This window comes from Rhagoletis pomonella, unplaced genomic scaffold, assembly GCF_013731165.1.
Source record: "Rhagoletis pomonella isolate Grant_MI unplaced genomic scaffold, Rhpom_1.0 Rhpom_scaffold_00001, whole genome shotgun sequence".
NCBI classification, from domain to species: domain Eukaryota; kingdom Metazoa; phylum Arthropoda; class Insecta; order Diptera; family Tephritidae; genus Rhagoletis; species Rhagoletis pomonella.
The window spans coordinates 1,246,232-1,267,999 of NW_023458555.1; the positions used below are offsets into that span (position 1 = coordinate 1,246,232).

A 21,768-nucleotide genomic window follows, 5' to 3' on the forward strand; every position below is an offset into this window, starting at 1 on the left:
AAGATTGCTTTTATTGATTAGGATATTTTTAAAAAGCACACTGAGCGAAGTAATAACGCGAAGGTTATCTCTTGCATCACAACTAAAAACAATCCAAGGTCAATTAAAACTTACTAAATCTATTATCTTCTTCCCTGAGGGACTTAATTGATATGTTTGCAATGTGGCGATTATTTGTTTACCTTCCGTACGTTGCGCCAAAAACGAGCAGCAGCCAAAAATCGGCGCACAAGATTTGACATCTTCATTTGTTACTAACAGCTGATAGTGTTGCCAAGCGTTTTAAGAGACTAAATAGCTGCAGATGAAAAAAATCAGATACAGACGTCGCCAAAATCAGTTTAATTCATTAAAGATAACCCGTTAATTTGAAAAGTCTCTTGCAACTAGTAGATTTTGTTGCCACCTTCTAATAGGTTTGTTCCACTCGAGCCTGCGGGTACCCGCGGGTGCCCAAAACAGGCCAGAAAGAATTCCGCACGCTAGAAAAATGGGTAATATCCACTTTTGAATCGTAAATGTTTTGTTATTCGTGCCCGAAACAGCTCGTACTTTTTTCCGGGCAGAAATGTGCATGAAGTCAGTTTGAAATAACAGCTGTTGTTTGTTTACATCCGATAGCATATTTTGTAAATTACAAAACGGGAAGTAGTACTAAAGGTTCACATAAAATCATTGTTTAGAAGCTGATTTGTTGATTCCAGGAATGAGAAGTAGTTTTTTGCGTTCCCCACGCTCTGTGCACTTTTGACACTTGTGAGAGAGTAACTTATTTTTACGCTCTAATTACCGAAACAGTCCGGAAAGCGTGTGGAACAAACCTAATATGTAATTCCAGCGTGTCAACGTTACCAATGTATTTACCTAGAACTGGAGTTACAAGAAATGGTAAACATAAAATATTCCGGTAATAAAAGCTTTGCACAGAAATGTGCTTTTACGATATTCTCTAGGAAATGGAATAGACATTTCCTGTCCACCCCTCAATACGATTTATTTTGAAAATATGTAAAGGAATCGCTACAACATTCGGAACAGATTTCCAATACTCTTAGAGGTGGCATACACGGTGCGTCTGACTCGCGAATCATTTGTGTACGTGTTGACTCGCCTTCGACTACACACAGTTGAATCATTCAGAGTCAGTCCAAGAGTCAGGTACAAGGCGAATTTATACAAGGTGGTGTTAATGGCGTATTTAGATTTTCGCCGCTGTACTTATCTGTCAAGTCGATTCGGGCTTCTTGCCATTTTCGTTGTTTTCCTTGTAAAGAACCAAAAGCTAGAAATCAACAATATTGGCACGTGTAAAAGCAAATAGAAAAAAAGAGAATGAAGAAGAATTGCTTTCAAGTATTTGAATCATATATATATGTAAATTGTAAACGAACCACATTAATGCCAATTGTTGCATATTTCTGCGGGCGCGGGATAGGCAAACAAAGAAATGAAAACGAAAGATTGATGACACGAACCGGACTACCATGAGTGTTTCATGTTACATGCATGTGTATTAGAGCTAGGGCTATTCGGTTAATCGATTAACCGAATTATCCGAATGTGACTGAAGTCGATTACATTTAATCGGTTAGCAATATTCGAGTAGTGGAAAGCTGTCGACTATTCTATTAACTGTTCACTTTAGATTATTCGATCAACCGTTAATTTTCTGTTAATCGAATATTTTTAGTTCGGGATTTTTTGCATTTAAGCGTAAATAAATATATGAATTGACTTATTACATTCGTAATATTTAAGATTGCATGTGCAATATTAAAGCAAACTTTTTTGCAAGAAATAAAGGTATGTGCAGTAAAATACTGGATGGGATAAGATTAAATTGTATCCCATATTAAATTACTAAATCTTTGTTATCAATGCTAAAAGCTATATTAAAAGACACGCTTTTTTAAGTAATTGAATTATTTAAAATTGATTGCGAAATATTTTTGACACACTGGCTAAAGAAATACCTAACTCTGATTTTCGCGATTTTTCTTGTGGATTTTTGTTAAATGGTTGTTATAAGAGAATGATTGTTCAGATATGGAACACGTTACTTCCATTTCCCCCACGGATTTTACATTTGTCAAAAAATTTCAATGAATTTCGGTAACTGAAATTCGATTTTTACAATACCCGAGCGGGCGACTATTCGAATACCATTAACCGACCGATCGGTTAACCGAATAGTCGAATACTCGAATAATTTTACGAGCCCTAATGTATTTGTATGTACATACATATGTATACTATGTATGTATTTTGCTGATACATATTAATTTTAAACAAAACTTATTAAATGCATAAATATTTATTTCGATATTAAATCAATTCAATTAAAATAATCTAAATTGCTAGTAAATTGTATGGACTTACACATATATGTACATACATATACACTTTATTTAAGTACATACATATCTCTAAAATTAGAAAAATGTGGTTAATCACAGTTGACTCAGGGTACATCTGTCCAAAAGATAAATTTCACATTTGCGAATACTAGATTACTGACCACCTGATGAACCGGACGAGGAGGAAGCTAAGGCATTTCCACTGCTGGCCGCAAAGATGCGCTGAAGATTACCGATGAAGCCCCACAGCATGCTAACCAGGCTGCCTGCAAAGTCAAGCAACTTGAATTCTGTGCTCTCGTTGGCAGTCTCGCGATCCTCTTCGGTCTCTATGGCCGACGACTCGTTAGCAGCCGTGTGATCGCCGAAACCACCTTTCATTGCGGCCAGCAACTGATGATGCTGCCGGGCCGCATGCACAGTCTGGTTGTGCTGGTCACGTACGGTATTGAGAAGATGCCGCACAGGCTCCAACACCGGTATGCTTTGCTTCATGCGATTCCACAACGGGCCCCCAACGTGCGGCTGGCTACAGTTCTTCACCATGGTGGAAGACTCATGCTGCTCACTGCGACCAAAGACGTCATCGGCGTCGTCCAGTGTATTTTGATGCAAAACCAGTAAGTCGTCAGTTCTGTTGGCCGCTTCGGTGGTATATTGCTGAACCACAGCGCTGCTTCCAGTGCTCTGAAAACCATTGTCAAGACTCATATCTAGTTGTTCTACAAATGCGCCATACAGTTCAGAGAGCGGGGTTGCCGGTTTAGTAGAGCGTAAAGCTGCGCTGCGCCCGCCAGCTTTGTTTTGAACGCTCTCATAGTCGAATTCTCTTATTTCACCCCTCTTTGCGCCGACTCTGCCTTGGTGAACGTAGCTGACGATGTGGGTGGTGTGAGGCACAGATGTAGTTGCGGGTAGGGCAGCAATCTCCAAGAGCGTGAACTGAAAATAGAAAATGCAGAGCCAAGTGATCACCACAAATTGGAGGAAGTAATCTTTGTTAATGGAGTGCAATAATGCCAACATTTAAATGCCACTCCTGCCGGGGATCTATGGCGCGGGGTGGCAATTAGTGGAACACTAAAATGGCTTGCAGCTTATGAACATACGCAATTATAAATACGCATATGCAAATCGTTTGTACTTAACTGGAATTCATAATAACGCTCGTATTTGGTATTTGCACGGTAATGCGCACATATACACGCGCCAATCCATATGTACCTAGATATCGTCGTTTAAAGTACAAAACCGCGTAACTGACATTGGCTGCCAAAAATTGGTTTTGCTCACATAAGTTCTTGGCTCAATCCTTATCCATTCGTCCTAAGATATACTAGCCAGAAGTGCGATTGCTTTGTAAAAAAGACAATCATTTTGAAAGGCGAGTGTTTTTACTCTCTAGAAAATAATTTATGCAACCTCACATGCGAGGTTTTGCATTTTGTTGATACGCGGTTTTGCATTTTGTTGATACGCGGTTTTGTACTTTAAACGACGATATGTACACACATGCATACATACCTATATTGTCATAAAATATGAATGCTACTAAGTATGGCGCGTTGGTATTCAAGGTCACACAACGTTCGTCATACAATACTTCATACACGTTGGGAACAGCTATCAACAGCAATGGCTGGGGTTTGAAGTTCAACTTTTTTCGCTGCACTGGAGTGATTTACAAGTTCGTAACGCTTCACTTTTGTCCGCAAAAGAGATGAAACATACGGCTGCGGTGCATTCAGCGGCACTCACCTGCAGTCTTATCGGTCACCAACAGTATTATCCATTTCCAGGTTCAAAAAGAGAAAAGTAAACAAATGTGACCCGACTTGCCGATTTGAAGTTATACCAAACTCTGTTGGCTAGGTTAAGACTGCCTCTTCATGTTTTTTTTGCACCAAAGTGCACCGAGCGGCCATTTTTGGTCAAAAAAAATTGCAGATCTAGATTACTCCCACCCAAAAAGACCCTGAAAGGTTTTTTGATGGTGCATTTATTTGCATTTAAATCAATTTAAATTGTTTTAAAGGCAGCTCTGTGACCACCAACTTCAATTGCAAAAAAACTTAAAATCGCCAACTTAGAAAAACCGAGAATTTTCTTTTCTATATCAAATCAATACTTTCAGAAAAACTTAGCTTTATCAATTCCCCAGCCGACTGTCGAACAGTGGAATAGATGTAAATAATAAATAGCCAACATAGTTTAATAAAAACAAGATGCTCGTAGAATTTATAAGGTCTTCAAAGGATCTAACTTGCCTCATTGACTGGACTACATATATAATATTTTGGGTTTTCGTTCTAACACTATGGGTATAAAATCTTCGAAAGTCTCAAAGCTATTACCTAGTCAACCGCTTGGCGAACGATATGGCTATGTGTATGTGTGGTGAAAGGCTTTAATTTCCACTTTATTCCTTTTTTCCTTAACTAGAACGAGCTACCTATTTTATTTCTTCCACAACTTTTCACCATTTTCTCCAAGCATACGTGCACTTACAGTTGAAAAAACAAAAGCCCACGCAATAGTCCCGACAATTCGATGCGCTCCGAACATTTTGCTGAATTTACGTTTTAAAACTTTAACTCTATCAAAGTCAAACGTTGAGCAATGGTCTCGATCGCGCTCCGAAGACTGTACTCCTTGGACTACACTTAACACACCACAGTCACTGGTAGTTTGGCTCGCACTAACCGCTTTGGACATCGCCGATTAACCGAAACGGTTTGAAAAACGATCCAAATACTATAAACCAGCCAATTTAATCATTAATATGCGGAATGCGTCTCCATAAAATTTGGTTTGTTTCATTGCATTACTTAGTTTTGTTTTCATTGTGGCTTGCAGTCACACACATTACCCCTTGGAATCGTGTGCAAAGTATGCACGTATGTATGTACGCAGAATGAGCGCTTATTGCTTATGTTCCCCGCTCGCTCTGCACCGACAATACTAGAACACATTCGGCGTGATGCCAATAACACTGACTCACTGAGTGCTAACCACTTGCCAAGGTCACTTGGTACACAGTTTCAGAGGTCCAATGGTCCGTGAAGCGGCATGTCTTTGGATTTGTAACACTGTACCTCCAGCGAAAATACCTTACGGACAATTTTTTTTAGTAAGCTACTGACTCAGAGCTTTGAATCAAAAAATTTTCAATGAAAATTTGAAAAAATACCAAAAAAAAATTTTATCTTTTCCTCTGGTTTTTAGCAAAATTTCTTGTGCAAACAAAATTCTTAATAATAATTATGCGAATATTTGGTAAAGTCCTGCAGACTTTGCGGGTGAGTTGTCTACTTGTTCGTCGGCCTTTGTCAGTTCTAGTACTTATTGCGGAAAACATTTTTAGCTTTCAAGACGACAATCGAATTTTAAACCGCGTCGCTATTCTTCCCTTCTTTGTTGCCATAACCCTGTTCGGCGTTCCACTCCTACCAACGTTACCAGCGTTACAAAAAATGTGGCCATCCGGCCCATGTCTTCTAAGACAGGTAAATATACACACATAAAAAAAATTTGGAGTGCTTAGATAAGCTTTGTACTAACTACCTCACATTGTAGACTCTTCCAACAAGGGAGGCTCCACTGTTAAAGCAAACATAGCCAACATACTGCCCATGGCCTTGATACATTGGAAAAGCCCGAATTCTTCGACGAGAATCATGCTAATCCCGCTTAACTTATTCGACTGGGACAACGATGCTAACAATAAAACATTAAAAACGCTGTCGGTGATTCGGGAACATGCTGGACCAATCGAGGCGTTCACTGAAAATTTAATGGACTCAACAGAACCAACATCCTGTTACAGCGTTCCGCTGGCATCCAACAACACAAGGGCACTGCTGGACCAGTTTTCCGGTCATGATGACGGGGCGGTGGTGGCTAATGATGAGGAAGCACCAAACTTGCGTGCTTTGAAATCATCGCAAGAGGGTTTCAAGGGCAACAGCGTCTCACGTTACGAGAATCTGGAGCGCGCTGTCGCTGAGCAGGATATGAATCGCATCAAAGCACACGACTGCTTCGGGCGGGATTTGGTTGTGTATGTGCCGGAGAATTCGGCCATATCTTCAATGCAGCTGGCCTTCGAAATGGACATGAGCAACATTCGCGACGATATTCTTAGCACTGAGGCCATCAAGAACATAGACATGTTTAAGGCCCTCACACCGAAGTCTTTGAACGATCCCACTTTGAAGATGACAGTCAATTTGGACCTGGGCAAATCTGCTGTAGAGAATAAAATTCCCTTGGATGTCAATGCACTGATTCAGGGCACTCTCGAAATTGATCCATCCAAATATACACCAGGCGAGCTGGAAGAAATTAAAGCGCCTACAGCAGCAAATATCTGCAGCGCGGCTTTAAAAAAGGGCTTTCCGGCGTATATCAGCCGAATGTCGTATTCCACGAATTCGTCGGAAAATAAGGAAGCTCCAGCTCGTGATGCCCACATTGTTTGCGTTCGCGAAGGTTCCAAGGGGTGTATTTCACCTGGAAATGCCGAGTATCCGAAATTTGAACCCAAGCCCAGTTCCGGAAAATCGCCAGCATCAAAAGAAGCTGCGCAATCAGGCAAGGCTGGTGGTGCCTGCATATCTTCAGAAATCTCGTTGCTCTCCTCCGAAATAATTGGTCACAATTCTCGTGGTCTGATGAGTTGTAAGGCGTACGCCCGAGCACTAGTTGAAGCAACGAAGCGCCGTGCGGAAATCTCCAAGGACAAATGTAAGCCGAGTGACAAAACAAAAATTAAAAAGGAAGCGACAAGGAAACGGGATAAATGCGGTGATACCAAAAATCCATGCACAACGCCATTGTTGGACGAGTGCGGAAAAGAGCTGAAAAAGGACTGTCCAACTAGGAAAAAGGAGGATAAGAAAAAGAAGAAAGATCCTTGCAAGGATGATCCCTGTAAAAACGCGTCTAGTAAAGATAAGGGGACATGCCGAAAACCGGGCTCTTCGATGCCCTGTGGAAGTAACAAAAAGAAGCAGGAAAAGGATAAGGAAAAGAAGAAAGACATTTGTGGAAATTCGGAAAAGGGGAACAGATGTCATAGTGAGACGGACGCATGCCGCACAGAGAAAGATGACTGCCCGAAACCAAAAAAGGGAAAGTGTATTTTGGATGATCCATGCAAAGACCCCTGCGAAAAGGAAAAGAAGAAAAAACCTGAAACAAAAAAGAACTGCTCCTCTGCTACTCCCCTTTTAAATAGCGTAAAGTCTCCGCTTCCCAAAAAGCAAGAAGCCGTAGCTTCCGATAAAGAAACAAAATGCCAGCCGGTGACGAGTCTTTCGGATGTGAAAAAATCAAAATCCTCTTCAAACTGTGAAACGTCAGCGAAGAAATCCAAGAGTGCCAGTGACATAAAAATGTCAGACAACAAATGCAAAACCGAGCCAAAGAAATCTAGTACTACATCTTGTAAGCCGCCCGGCAGTAAATCGGACTCTGGTGCATCTGATTCCTCTCAAGCCAAATGTAAGCCATTTAATAGTGTTAGTCCTATGAAAGGCAGTAAATCTAAGACTGGATCACCTAAAAAGTCCGCCTCCGACTCAAACTGTAACGAAACTAAGGATGGGAAATCAGATTCAACTAACAAAGAAAAATGTAAGCGATACGAAGGTTTCTGTACCAACCAGAAATTAAACTCCGAAAAATCGGAAAGCAAATCGAAGCAAGTCAAAAATTTATCTGACCTGAAGATATCGAAATCGTCCTGTTCAACAGACGAAAAGTCCGGGGACAAATCTAAGCCAATCATAGATCTATGCAATCTGAAGAAGTCGAAATCTACTTGCGCGACAGATAAAGAAGATGACGGAAAGAAATCTGAAAGGGCCGCAAGTAAATGTAAGCCTGTAAAAAGTTTATGCGACGTGAAGGAGTCAAAATCTTCTTGCTCAACGGACAAAAAAGTGGACGGAAAGAAATCTGAAAGGGCCGCAAGTAAATGTAAGCCTGTAAAAAGTTTATGCGACGTGAAGGAGTCAAAATCTTCTTGCTCAACGGGCAAAGAAGCAGACGGGAAGAAATCTGCTAAGTCCAAAATCGAATGTGGAACTTCTAAATCATCACCATCAAAGTCTGATTCCAAAGACAGCTGTCAGAAAAAAAAGCCAACAGCGCCCAAGTGCAAGGCCAAGCCTGGTTCAGGTTCAGGTCCGGGTGCAGCTTCGGGATGCAAAAAGTACAGCACGTTGACGAACCCCAAAGCAATTACTGAAATTTTACCGGTTAAGCGCTTCTTCAGTACCATCTCGTCATATTATGTTCCGCATGGTTTAATGCCGTGGAGACAGTTTAGTTCGAAGAAAAGTGCAAAAGGAAAGAAGAAAGATAGCAAAAGTTCGGGGATGTGCATGAAGCTTCAATCGAAATCAAAGGCCAAACGCACTGATAAACCTGAGCGAAAAAAACCAAAGACGGACTGTTATGCTGACGTCGAGACGTGTCAAGAGGCTGGTTGCAAGGATCCTCAGAAATCTAGCTGCGGCAAAAACAAGAAGGGTAAGTATATTGTTTCTTCAAACAAGCTTTTCATGAAACTATTAGACTAAAAAATCCAATTTTACAATAAGGTAGTAAATAAGAATCTCTCACCTCTGCGCTTACGAACTTGTCTTCAAATTGCCGGTCCACTATCCTCCCTAAAAGGAAGATGTTATGGATCAGATACTCATAAGGAAGGACAAATCGGATGCTATGAAGAGACAAAAACTATTGAACAATGTGAAAACGATAACGACAGTGACGATTGTGATTCTGAAGATGAAAGTGAAAGTGACGCAAATCTAATAAATGAGACAAGAAACGAAGTGATAAGAATAATGGAGCCATCTACCGTTGAAAGATGTTTGGAAGCCATGCCAAATTTTAGTGAATATGGTAATCAAAAACGGTATATTTCTGTGAACTTGTGCCAATGGCTTTATAGACGAACTTGTTTGCAGATGTACTTGTGCGCACCGAAGCCGTGGCACTCTCTGGCTCAGACCTGCATTACTATGAAACTGGAGGCGAATCATATCCCGGCATGACGCTAGGTCACGACGCCACTGGTGTGGTAGAAGAAGTACGTTAACGATCGATGCGAGTCAGCTGTGCAACATTTTGTGTTTCAAATAACAATACCTTTCCTTTCTATTTGGTTCACTCTTCCATCAGGTTGGCTGTTCAATAACGAAGCTACGCCCTGGGGACCGCGTTGTTATAGAATCGGGCTTAGCTTGCGGCATATGTGACTATTGCAAGAAGGGCTGCTACAACATCTGCAACCAACTAGTTTTCAATGGGTTTCTCCGTAAATACCAAGTACACCCCGCCGACCTCTGCCACAAAATACCAGACGACGTCGACATGATCGAAGCGACTCTGACACAAACTCTGGCCCTTGGCTGCCAGGCGTGTTTCAAAGCCCAGGTGCTACCCAATACAAATTTACTGGTTATCGGCGCCAGCCCCACGGCCATATCGACGGCACTATGCGCACGGGCTATAGGTGCCGGCAACATCTGTGTGGCGTCTACGATGAGGGAACCTCTTGAGGTGATTCAGAATACGTTTCACTTTAACTGTATGAACTACGAGGCTGACCTGCAGTACGGCCTGATATTAAAGTGTTTGTATAGCACGTTGCACGCCTGGCCAGATGCTGTCATAAACTGTGCCGTCTCCGAAAAGACCCTGAATTTAGCAGTGATGGCACTGAAGCCGTGCGGCGTTTGCGTCTTAGCGGAATGCGATACAGAATGCGCATGCTTTAATGCAATGGACGTGATTATGAAAAACCTGAAATTGCTTCCCAGTTTCCGTTCCATTAACATGTAGGTAACCATATTCTTAATACATACATACATATGCACACAAATCGGTACCTTAATTCCCAAAGGCCCTAACCTATACTTTTTTCGAAACTGCGTTTTAATAGACCTTCGATAAAAATTTGAAATCGTTGGTACCAAAAACAACGGAGTTATGCCACCTTTTGAAAATCCCTATCTGCAGTTTTTGATTTTCTTTTTATGTTTTTTGCTTCCCAGGTAAAAAGAAAATTTGCTGCTTAGGGCCTTTTTGAATTAACGTAACGAAACACCGTCCTCATCAATGCAAAGAAACAGGTTCGAAAATACGGGTTTTTGTAAATACATAGAGCTAATTTACTAGAAAACTGCCATACCATAGAACAAAATATCGCACGGTTAATGATATAGAGACGTAACTCAAAATTTACGTTTTTGGAGATTTCATTTTGCAATAAATTAGCTTAATAAGTAGAATATGTTCAGCCTAACAGATAGCCAAACTTCCTAAATATGGCAAAGGTCTTTCCATCTGGCTTTTTAACCGACTTGAAAAAAGGAGGAGGTTATCAATTCGTCGTAATAAGAGAACAAAAGTACGAGAACAAAAACAAAAAAAAACAAAAAAACTTGCAACCTTCGAAACAGCTGATCACTTCCAGAGTTGCCACTGGTGGGTAATTTGGCAATTTATTTTGTGCTTAGTACATTTGCCACAATTCTGCATTTGATGCAATTGCATACTTTTGGAATCGAAAAACCTTCTTAAAGTACAAATTAATTATATCGGAATGAATGAAATATTTTTCTCAAAATTATTTGTGATCCCACATCATGGCACATTCAAAAATAAGAGCTCATCCTCCAAACACCCATCCTTGGTAAAAAAAAAAATTAGTAGATATCTATAAATCGTCACCTGAAATGCAAAATAACGTAACAACATCGCCACTGAAATGGAAAAAGTCGTGACTAATTTTTGTTTTTTTCATAAAACGATGTGGGGAGTTGTAATTTGATTAAATAGCATTTTCGAAACCCTGGGCCAAATATAGTAAAATTGCGAATTTAGTTTTTCTCTCTGACGTCAGTAATTCAAAAATGATTTTAAAAATTCAGAGAAATGTGATTAGAGGAGAAGTATGGGTTTAAACAGATTCAAGTTTCTGGTGCAGAAGGGCTGGTAAATATTGAAAATACAATTTACAATTTCATCCTTGAAATTTCGCAATATTTGTTTTTAAAAAATTATATGTTATGGGCTTATATAAACTCGATATCCTCGAATTTCGTTCTTCTAACTATGTCAGCTTAAAAATTACCAATTCGTCCTGGTGACTCCAAAAAATTAAATTTTTTTCCTATTGCATTTGTTACCCATATTTTTATTCTACATTGCATTGAATTTTTTTAACAATTCGAATTAATCATATCTTTGAAATTACAAAGTCCTTCAAAATAAATCCTGCGGTCAGAGATAAAAAATAAAAACGCCATTTTAAATAAAAAAGTAGCTTTCAAACCCATTTATTTATTTCACGGTAGGAGAGATTCTCAAACAGTATAGAAGCAATTTTTTCGATTCAAATTATTGAAAAGTAATGAATATCTAAATCCCGGGACTAATCCGGGGATCCCGAGATTGTGACAACGCCATCCCAAAAATCCCGGAATCGGAAAAAGCCGAAAAATTAACATCCCTAGTCAGCACACACTAAAGTAAACAAACTGGAGATTAATAGTAAATTAACTAAACAAAAAAACTCAACAAACCTTGAGCTTAATAACTTTACTCTCTTTTTCGTTGTATACTAGCATTAATAGTTGCGATCCCGTACGAGTCCGAACTAGTCAGAAATAGTCAAAATCAGTCAGATTTTACTGGAAATCGATCCCGTACTCGCTTCTCTGACTATTGAGAGGACAAAAAAGAGAGTAAATACTGTTGGTTCTCTCTCTGTCAGAAGTTACCAGTTTTAGTCCGAGAATTTTTTACTGGTAAATTCTGGTAAATGTGTCAAACGATCAGCTGTAGAGTGTTTGGCAACCAAATGGTAAACAAAAGAAAAGTGAAAAAAGTATTTTTGGGTATTTACAACCAAAATTTGGAGGTTATGTTGAAGTTGGCAGAAGTTACCATTTTTTACTAGAAAGTGATCCCGTACTTTTCAATGTTACTCTCACGCTCTGAGCGAATTTTTATTTTTTGACAGTTTTACTAGTCCGAGTCCGAGGAATACGGGATTGTACCTAATAATTAAATTTGCAATAACTAATTCAAAAAGATCATATTTTCTCTTGTTTATATACAAACATATGTTCGTGATCAGCTGATTTCCTTACTTGCAAGGTTTCGCTCGGAAAATCTATCTCATTTTGCTCTCTCAATTTCCCTACTTTGCAAGTTTTTTGGGTACGAGAACGCAAAACCAGTAAAAGTTTTCTAAAACTTTTGATAGTTTTGCATACGAGTACACTTCTATTATTAAACGTGCGATATGTATTAATTTTAAGCCATTCCTCTCGAGTTTTCGGTTTTTTGAGCTATGATAGTATTGAAGTAAATGAGCGATATGTATTCCGTTAGTTGGCTCTCAAAAACGTCTTTATACCGAAATTCGAAGGTATATCTCAAAAATACAAAAACAAAAGTTACATGCATTTGGTTTTTAGCGTGGAGGTTACCAAGGCGGGTAAAAAAAAATCAAAACAGATTTTATAATAACACCACTTTCCTGTAAAACTTTAAGGCTATCTGCACACTTGTCGTCCAATCATAGTTGCGTTATCGTCTCGTCCTGAAATTTTGAGCCGAGCACATGCATTTCAAAGGAGATTGGCACACTTGCCGTTATCGGCAAATTGTCGTTTGCTAATCGTTGTGCACGCATTGTTTGTTTACATTTTATGGGGAAAAATTAGTGAAAAGTTAATATTTGCATTAAAATTGCAAAAATAGCATTTTTTGCATAAAAGCTGTGGAAATTATTAAAAAGTGGATAATTGCATTAAAATTCAATAGATGTGAGCGTTTTAACTAAAAAATATGACGAAATTGTAAAAAGCCTCTGTTCGCATGCTCAAACCACATTTCAGGAAAAGAAAAGAAGAGATATTACTACGGTGACCATCCGTCCTTTATTTTAAAGGACTGTCCTTTATTTTAACCTTCTGTCCTTTATAATTTTTTTCAAAATAAAGGACGCCTTTTGTCCTTTATTTCTTAAACTGTCCTTTAAATCGGCTCTGCATTTTTCAGGGTAAATTTTTAAACGCAGAATATGAAAAATAAAAAAGTCCCTTATAAAATATAATGAAAACTTTCGCCAGTTTGTTTCGCACCCCACTTAAGGGTTTCTATTTAATCGGTAGTCTTTGTACAATCTATAAAGCACAGTTCCACTGAAAGAGAACAATAAACCCCCTGCTGCACAGTGGTTCAAAACTGGCATTCATTCACTTCATTTTTCGCTTAGTTTGATTAATCGTTATTTTTTATGAAAGCTTACAATATTTGCAAGAGACCAGTTGAGCCTGATTTCTGAATTTTAATTTGATTATATTAATTTTTTTAGTGCAAAATGCACAAACAGTAGCAGCTTTGAAGAAAATGTATTCTTCTGTTCCAGTTAATAAATGTTACATAACAAAAGCTAGTTGAAAATAATTGTATGGTTCTCTCAAAACAAAAAAATACACAAAAAAATTTTGAAATGTTATAAAAAATGTTCACCAAAATAAATATTTTTTTTTTGGTTTTTACTAAAATTGGTGGAAAAATGAAGACTCCAGTGGATTATGAACATTGAATTCGAATTTTGAACCACTGTGTGCTGGCTTCGTCGTGCAGTATGAATTATGGTAAACGCATTTTGGTAGCAAAGGATGGCGAAGTCCTTGAAAAGGATTTGGCTTCATTTTTCGCCACAGCAGGGGAACTTATACAATTAAATAATATAATTAAATGGTAAATATTTGACTTAAATTACGATATGGGCAAGGTACTTTTATCATACAAGTTGTATGTACGTATTTCCAAACCATTTTAAAAAAAATGTCCTTTATTTTACGTTGGTTAATATGGTCACCGTAGATATTACTGAAAAATGATGTCTAGAATTGTTGCCGCACAGTCTATATTTTAAAAATTGCAGGTTTTTGTAAATATTTCACGAATATATCAACCAGAAAAACAAAAAAATACCTGCTCCAAGTGAATTTTTAGACGCCAAATGAATTGAAATATCACGATCGAGTGTGCGTCATGTAACCGTTGCATTATGGTTGTGACGAAGAAGCAACTATGATTGGACGACCAATGTGCAGAAAGCCTAACTTTGCCAAATCTGCTATTGATGGCGACGATGTATATATATGTAGCTACATATATACATACATATGTATGTACAGATGTGTTAATGCACATACCATTTTTTGCCATCTTCAGGTTTCCGACTGCTCTGAATTTGATTGATTGTGGTAAGGCGCCCATTGGTCGGCTTATTTCACGAGTGTTTGAATGGCACCAGGTGGAGCAGGCTTTCCGGAAAGCGCTACACGAATCGAATGTCGGAAACAAAAAAGTTATCGTAAGATGTGCAGAGGAAGAAGATGCGTACAGGAAGGAAGATTGCAAAACCTGATTATTGAAATTCAAACATTTTTCTCTCATAAAAATTGTGATTTGTGCTGCACTTTATTGGTTGTATTTTACGATCTCCAAAATATGTAAGTAAAATAATACAGGGAAATGTTTTTTTTTCTTCACGAGGGCGTGAGAAATTTCAAAGTTTTTCTACTTATATGCGTATGTAAAATGCACCCAGTTAAGGCATTTAAAAAAAATTGGATAGAATTGGTTTATTCGAGCTGCAATTGATGCGGCAGTGCTATTTTTTAAGAAAGCATAACGTTCTACGTAAAAATTTGGGCGACTTTGCCTACATCAAGCGTTCGAGGAAGAAAATTTTGACAATCGGTTACTCACCACTGGAAAATCAAAAGTAACATACGATATCGAATCGAAAGTATCGATATAGTACTCATTTACAGTATCGCTTTAAAAATATCGGGCTGTAAAAATATCGTAATAAAAAGACTCGATATTCCAAATATAGACACAAAATTAAAAAAATGAAATCTGAATATTATTTCTATTAAAGAATTAACACTTTGCACATTAATAGGTATGTACATCACTGAAGGCGCACCACATACCAACCTAAGATAGTTCACATTTCCTTTACATATAAATTTCAAAGTAAGTAAGGTTACAGTACGACATAGATTTGCAAGAAATGGAATGTTTAAAAACAATATTAACAACAAAACTTCATTAGAAATTTTGGTAAGGACAAATTTTTACATTTTGGAATTTGGAAAATTAACTTAAAATATTTCAAATATTGCTACAAAAAGCTTTATATAAATAGTCTTGCCCAATTCCCAGAAATTTGAATGTTGACGTTTTCATTTTAACTTTAAATATTTCAAATATTACTACAAAAAGCTTTATACAAACAGTCTTGCCCAATACTTTTGACAGAGAGTAACTTATTTTTACGCTCTAATTACCGGAGCAGCCCGGAAAACGTGTGGAACAAAGCTATTGACTCTTGGTTACCGGTTGAAGTTGAAAGACAGATGACGCCGTGTTCAGTATGCTGTCAATTTCACAGCTGATTGTAGTAGGAATACACCCCTGCTTAAAAAAGGTCTTTTGCGTTTGTTTTCTTTGGGTGCAACGTGTTTTTTGGTTGTTTCTAAAATCTACATTATTTATACAACTGGATATAAAACATACATTTCGGTAATCGCCAAGGAACTAAGAAATATGGGAAAGCTTAACGTCACAGTGCTGCGATACTTAACTAAAGAGGATTTTCGTGTGCTCACAGCGGTTTGTATTAGATAAGCGACTCGCATGTGTATCAGGACGCTAAAATATAATCCTTTTCAGGTTGAGATGGGCATGAAGAATCACGAGCTTGTACCCGGACAATTGGCTGCATCTATTGCCAATTTAAAGGCCGGCGGAGTGCATAAACTGCTTCGGGAGCTTTGCAAGCACAAACTACTTTCGTACGAGCGCGGAAAGAAATGTAAGATTACTGTTTAATTCACCTCACTCAGTATGAGCATATCGTGAATTTTCCGCAGATGATGGGTACCGCCTTACGAACACCGGTTACGATTATTTAGCTTTGAAATCCCTAACGCTGCGGGGCTCTGTTTCTTCATTCGGCAACCAAATAGGTGTAGGCAAAGAGTCCAACATTTATGTCGTTGCTGACGAGGAAGGCCAACCTATTTGTTTGAAGTTGCACAGACTCGGTCGGACTTGTTTTCGCAATATTAAGTCGAAGCGAGATTACCATGGGCGTCGTCATAAAGCCTCTTGGTTATATTTATCCCGCATATCAGCAACGCGCGAATTCGCCTACATGAGTGCATTATATGATCGCGGGTTTCCAGTACCAAAACCAATCGATTTCAATCGACATTGCGTGTTAATGGCGCTTGTCAATGGCTGGCCAATGTAAGTTATACCGGAATTATATATCGAGGGCTTATATTCAATAGGACCTATATGCAGTTTATACAAACACTGCTTTCCGATATTAGAATCCATCAATAGTTAATTCTTATGACACCTATATATATACATGGTCAGCGTTATCATCATTGATGGCATTTAAGTAGTGGATTTTTGTATGGGAATCACAGTTTTGTGAAACTGCAGATAGATCATATTAAATATAAACCCTCGATTGTAGATTTGTAGATAAGTAGGTAAAATTGTAGTTAATCATCGTACATCTTAATACCCAGGACTCAGGTACAGGAATTGGTCGACGTCGAACAAGTATATGATGATCTAATGAACCTAATAGTTCGTCTTGGCAATGCTGGTGTCATTCACGGCGATTTTAATGAGTTCAATTTGCTGCTCGCTGATGATGGAAAACCTGTTTTAATAGATTTTCCCCAGATGATGTCCACCTCACATGAAAACGCTGAATTGTAAGATAAAAAGTTGAATACGCGGTCTCTTGATCTAATCGTGTTTGTTATTTAGTTTTTTCAATCGTGATGTTAATTGTGTACGTGAAATGTTTCGCAGAAAGTTTGGCTACGAAAGTGAAGATTTTCCTAAATTTTCGGACCTGAAACGCGAAGATGATTTAGATGCTGAAGTACATTGTACCGGCTACGGTGTCACCAAAGAAATGGAAAGAGATATTTTGCAGGTATGGCGCACAATTCCACCGAATGAATTTTTATTAATTTTTAACCGATTTCAAAAAAGGAGAGCGTTATCGATTCGTCAGAATATTTTTTTTATGTATATTACCGTATAACTTTGGACCACGTTAACCGATTTCTATAATTATTATTGTTTAAAGGAAAGGTGGTAGTACCAAGGTGGTCCCATAGTAATTTGGTTTAGATCCGATCGTTGGATCTGAAGAAATTAACGGTACTCTTAAATTTTTATTTAAGAATTGAAGTCGGGTTTATTTTTTGCTTAAAAATTACTTGTTTATAACTTCGAATAAAAAAGTGCAGAAACGCTATTTTTTGTGACCGGGCTGAGACATAACGCATGGTTTATTAACTAAGTTAAATCAAAACTAACAATGAACTCAATTTACTACATACTTATATTTAGTTCACATTTACTACTTTGGAATTAAACGATTTAATGTGCTTCATCATAAAAAAGATAAAAGTGCACATTTCATATTTTTTAGGAAACCTATTTTGTACACCTAATATACGTGTCCTGTTAACTCCAATTAGTTTCTGTGAAAATCATAAACATTCCAATTGTTTTTCATATGATATGGGCAATTCTCACAAACTTCGAGTTTTTTTGTGAACAAAAATTATTATTTTTTTATGGTGAGCACATGTCTGAAACTTTTAATATACGTTCCTTTAGTTGCTAGAATTACAACATCCAACGTGGTGTAACATTTCAAAGCAACGCACCGTACGTATTTTTTTTTTGGAAATCGAAAGTGGGCGCAATTTTAGTCCGATTTCGAAAGCGATTGTTAATTTTTTCTTCAGAAGGCTCAATGATCTCAATAATCGAATCAAATTTCATTAAATAACTTCATGGAGTTTAAATAAAAAAGTGGATATAGGTTTAAGCGGTTATTGCAAAGTTGTACCAATACATGCATACATAATAGCTCTGGTGTACTGAACTTTCAAGCTATGTGGTTATATATTTTATTCAGATTTTAACAATAAAATACACTATAGAATAATAATTTTTAACCGAATAACTTGATAACCAAGCAAGTGTGAATATCGACAGTATATGTATATTTATTTCCGTGAACTTTTGTGTTAATATTTCACCTTTTGCAAATTCGATAATCGTTTATTTTTGGTCACGATTTTCAGGAGTATGGTATGATCGACGAGGAAGGGGATAGTGATAATAGTGGACACGAGCTTGAGGAATGCCCCACGGAGAATTATACAAATGATGAACTCAAAGCGTATCGTCGACAACTTGAAAACGAAGTAAATTTTAGCGAAACGAAGAGTACAAAAAAAACCGACGATTCCATTCGCCGTTACATTGAATCATGTTCTCAATATTTGGCAAACATAAGCCTAGCTGAAGAAGGCGCACCGGAAAGTGAACAAAAAAGTATCGATAGCCCTTCCGAAAGTGAAATCAACGCCGTTCAGCCAAAGAACATTTCAGATAAAGTGGATCGTGGCAACGAATCGGAATCGGAATTAGACGCCAGCGACGATGATCGCTATGATGATGCTGTATCTATGAGCTCAAATGATTTGGAAACGGACAATTTACCAGAGTTAGATAAAATTGACCCAAATTCACGCATGTATCGTCTAAAGATGGTAGAGAAGCTCTTGAACGACACACGTAGCCAACGTTCATATTCAACTAATGCGAGTACAATAGCGCCATCCGTGGTAACTGATCGCATAAGAAAAAACCTAGGTGCAAAAGAAAGACGGGAAATGCGCAAGCATTGTGTGGCTAAAGGCGAAGCAAGTGCTGTACATAGACATCGCAAAGAAAACAAGGACGTAGTTAAGGAATACGCTGGTTGGGACTTTTAAACTGTCATCTAATTTATCTGTCAATAAAACATAAAAAAGAAAACAAAATGTCGCCGTCATTATCATCCATCCAGGAAAATGGAAAGGTTTCCTTATACTATTTCAGAAAAGTGGAATTGAATATTTACCACTACTACGTCCACCACCAGTCTCATTTGCTTTTCAATCAAATATTTTTGCATCGATTTCGTTTTACTGCATATTTGGATGGCGTTGCATGTACGTATGTTTGCTTGTATAATTGTTAATGGCATCATTTTAATGTAGCGTAGCGAAAAGAGCATTCAGTAATCAGACAGTTAAGTGTGCGATATATATACTGATAGTAAATGTATCTCTCTTCGTTAATTATGTAATATGTAATCGCTTCATTTAGTTTAGATTATATTTTTGATTATTTTATTTATTTATTTTGCCAGTGTTATTTATCTAATCAGTTACATCTAGGAGGCCCTTGCGATCGAAAAACGGCAACATTGTCTTGGTAATATTTTGTACTTTCGGGTTACTATATAATACTTTGCAAAAATTTCTGGATCGTTCACTGCTCTCGGTCAAATTTTTAAGATCCGCGTCGTCAGTATTTTCACTTGTTTGTAAAGGTTGATTCACTATCGCTGCTGTAAAGGCTAAAATAAAAAAAAGGCGTTAATTATTTCATCCAACAAACACAACAAAAATAGTCAAAAATCATAAACGCACCATAAAATCGTCTATCCTCCAGTTGTACACAGAGCTCATGTAATGAGGGTATGTGCCCGGCATAGCTCAACCTCCGAAGCATATCCGCTAATATCGAGTGGTAATGCTGTATAAGCTCATCCTGCTTATTTATACGCAATTCATTTGCAACCGAAGTATTAAACAGATAATGCAAGTCCACTGCTGGCGATGACCAATTGCTGAACTGAAAATCAATTAGTCGGGCATCCTTAACAGTTTTAGTGCCATTCATTTGGCCGTTCGATTCAAACGAAAACATTATGTTAGTTGACCAAATATCACCATGAATAAGTGTTAAAAAATGACTTTCTTTGGGATCGTAACAACGTACAGAATATTCAAATATGTGCTCCTTCAGTTTAAGCAATTTCGCTTTATAGTAGGGACCCAACTCCTGGCAGCCATAAGCGAAATTAGCGCAGGCCTCAATCATGCCTTGATGAAATGGTTCGAAGGCATGATTTGTGCGCCTGAGGAATCCTCCTTGCAAACTTGTCAAAACATCGGGCATTCGTTCGTTCAACACCGCACCAGCGGCATGGAATTTCGCTAGTTTCTTCAGTGTTAACCTTGTTTGTGCTTCATCCATTCCTGCGATGCGATCAGCAACGACAAAGTGTGAAGGCGATAAATCCTCAAAAATAATGGCAGAACGCTCGAAATCGACATGGATTGTATCGGCAAATAGCTTGTCCTCATCTCCGATATCCCGCAAGAGCGTAGTCATTTGCGGCAAAATCTGATGGTACATCAACATCTCTCTGTTGTAAACATCAAACTTTCTCATGTATTTATCAATGACTGGATCGCCTTCGTAGTCTGTTTTTACAATGTAAAATCCATGTTGCGGCACCTTGTTATTTGACAAAAGGAATTCCACTTTGAATCGCGTCAAAGTGCTTATAAAACTCTCGCCCTTTGATGTTCCCGAACTGGAGTTTATTTTTGTGACTGTAAGATTACTATCTTTTTTGTATTTGCGAAGAATCGTTTCGAAGTATTCCTTCGTTAGCCAAACAGAAGCGGATTCAAAAGATTTCTTCATCTTGATTCGAATCAAATGTGAGAGTGCCGCCCTTAACAACCAAAGCAGTGAAATCTTGCGACCAGACTAAAAGATTTAGTAATTGAAAAGCGTTTTTATAGCACCAATTGTTATATTAGCCGTAGCTGGAGAGAGCTGATAACAAAGTAAATGTATGTTCTGAGAAAAGCGGTATGTTGACATTAGGATGGGTCAGTGAGTTGGAGGGAGAAATTGCTTTTGAGTTAATGACTTCTTACATCATCTTGTTACACAGATTGGAAGTTACAATTTAAATTTTTGATACAAATATAACTAAATTAACTACCTCCATTATGAGCTGACATTTTCAAAACAAAACGTTAAAATACCTTTCATGAACATCTGAAAATTTTACTTTAACAGATTACTGCATTTGAAAAAATTTATATATTCACAGCATCCATAAATAGAGGAGTTACATATATAAAAAAATCATATCTAAACAATCAGGGGTATGGATGATATACCTTATATAGCAGCAATATAAGTGATTTTCACTGCTGTGTGATCGGTATGTAAACCGGTAACACAATTAAATGGGTTCCTATATAAAGGAGATGTATCGCAAAAACTGGTATAGGAGATAAAGCTTATATAGCGTAGATTTTAACGATTTGCTCAGTAGACTTTGTATTGTTATTTATAAAATAGCTTACGAAATTTATCGGTTTTAGCTGTC

General features: G+C 37.9%; 5 protein-coding genes across 10 annotated transcripts in view; 2 read left to right on the plus strand and 3 right to left on the minus strand.

The window, feature by feature from the left end:
* LOC118735650 (FAM172 family protein homolog CG10038) overlaps window positions 1-277 on the minus strand; it is a 162,438-nt gene extending 162,161 nt beyond the window's left edge. For 5 of the 6 annotated variants that reach the window (XR_004992624.1, XR_004992623.1, XM_036465553.1 and 2 more), the window contains exon 1: window positions 183-277. Coding sequence is in view for 3 of the 6 variants with exons in the window: in XM_036465553.1 (XP_036321446.1) it covers window positions 183-248 (66 nt within the window). In the remaining 3 variants the exon portion in view is untranslated. Of the gene's footprint in view, window positions 1-114 lie in introns of all 6 variants that reach the window. The other variant, XM_036465570.1, reaches the window with a different exon arrangement.
* A 1,120-nt stretch (window positions 278-1,397) lies between these two features.
* LOC118750393 lies at window positions 1,398-5,069 on the minus strand. The gene is made up of 2 exons (XM_036485115.1): window positions 4,866-5,069; window positions 1,398-3,299 (listed from the first exon to the last, which is right to left on the minus strand). The coding sequence occupies exons 1-2, from the start codon at window positions 4,920-4,922 to the stop codon at window positions 2,511-2,513; spliced, it is 846 nt and encodes a 281-aa protein (XP_036341008.1). The 5' UTR covers window positions 4,923-5,069; the 3' UTR covers window positions 1,398-2,510.
* Window positions 5,070-5,847: 778 nt separating this feature from the next.
* Window positions 5,848-14,867, plus strand: LOC118750122. Its single transcript, XM_036484859.1, has 6 exons — window positions 5,848-5,863; window positions 5,934-8,894; window positions 8,970-9,272; window positions 9,338-9,459; window positions 9,552-10,210; window positions 14,634-14,867. The coding sequence occupies exons 1-6, from the start codon at window positions 5,848-5,850 to the stop codon at window positions 14,827-14,829; spliced, it is 4,257 nt and encodes a 1,418-aa protein (XP_036340752.1). The 3' UTR covers window positions 14,830-14,867.
* Window positions 14,868-16,019: 1,152 nt separating this feature from the next.
* Window positions 16,020-21,768, plus strand: part of LOC118735727 (serine/threonine-protein kinase rio2) — a gene marked incomplete in the record, with an annotated part of 254,041 nt that continues 248,292 nt past the window's right edge. Inside the window, 6 exon segments of the mRNA XM_036465662.1 lie at window positions 16,020-16,085; window positions 16,146-16,287; window positions 16,346-16,724; window positions 17,018-17,209; window positions 17,265-17,436; window positions 18,605-19,399. Of these exon segments, the coding sequence (XP_036321555.1) occupies window positions 16,020-16,085; window positions 16,146-16,287; window positions 16,346-16,724; window positions 17,018-17,209; window positions 17,265-17,436; window positions 18,605-19,300 (1,647 nt within the window).
* On the minus strand, window positions 19,676-21,068 carry LOC118735794. Its single transcript, XM_036465762.1, has 2 exons — window positions 20,003-21,068; window positions 19,676-19,929 (listed from the first exon to the last, which is right to left on the minus strand). Exons 1-2 carry the CDS (start codon window positions 21,066-21,068, stop codon window positions 19,730-19,732), a joined length of 1,266 nt encoding a protein of 421 aa, XP_036321655.1. The 3' UTR covers window positions 19,676-19,729.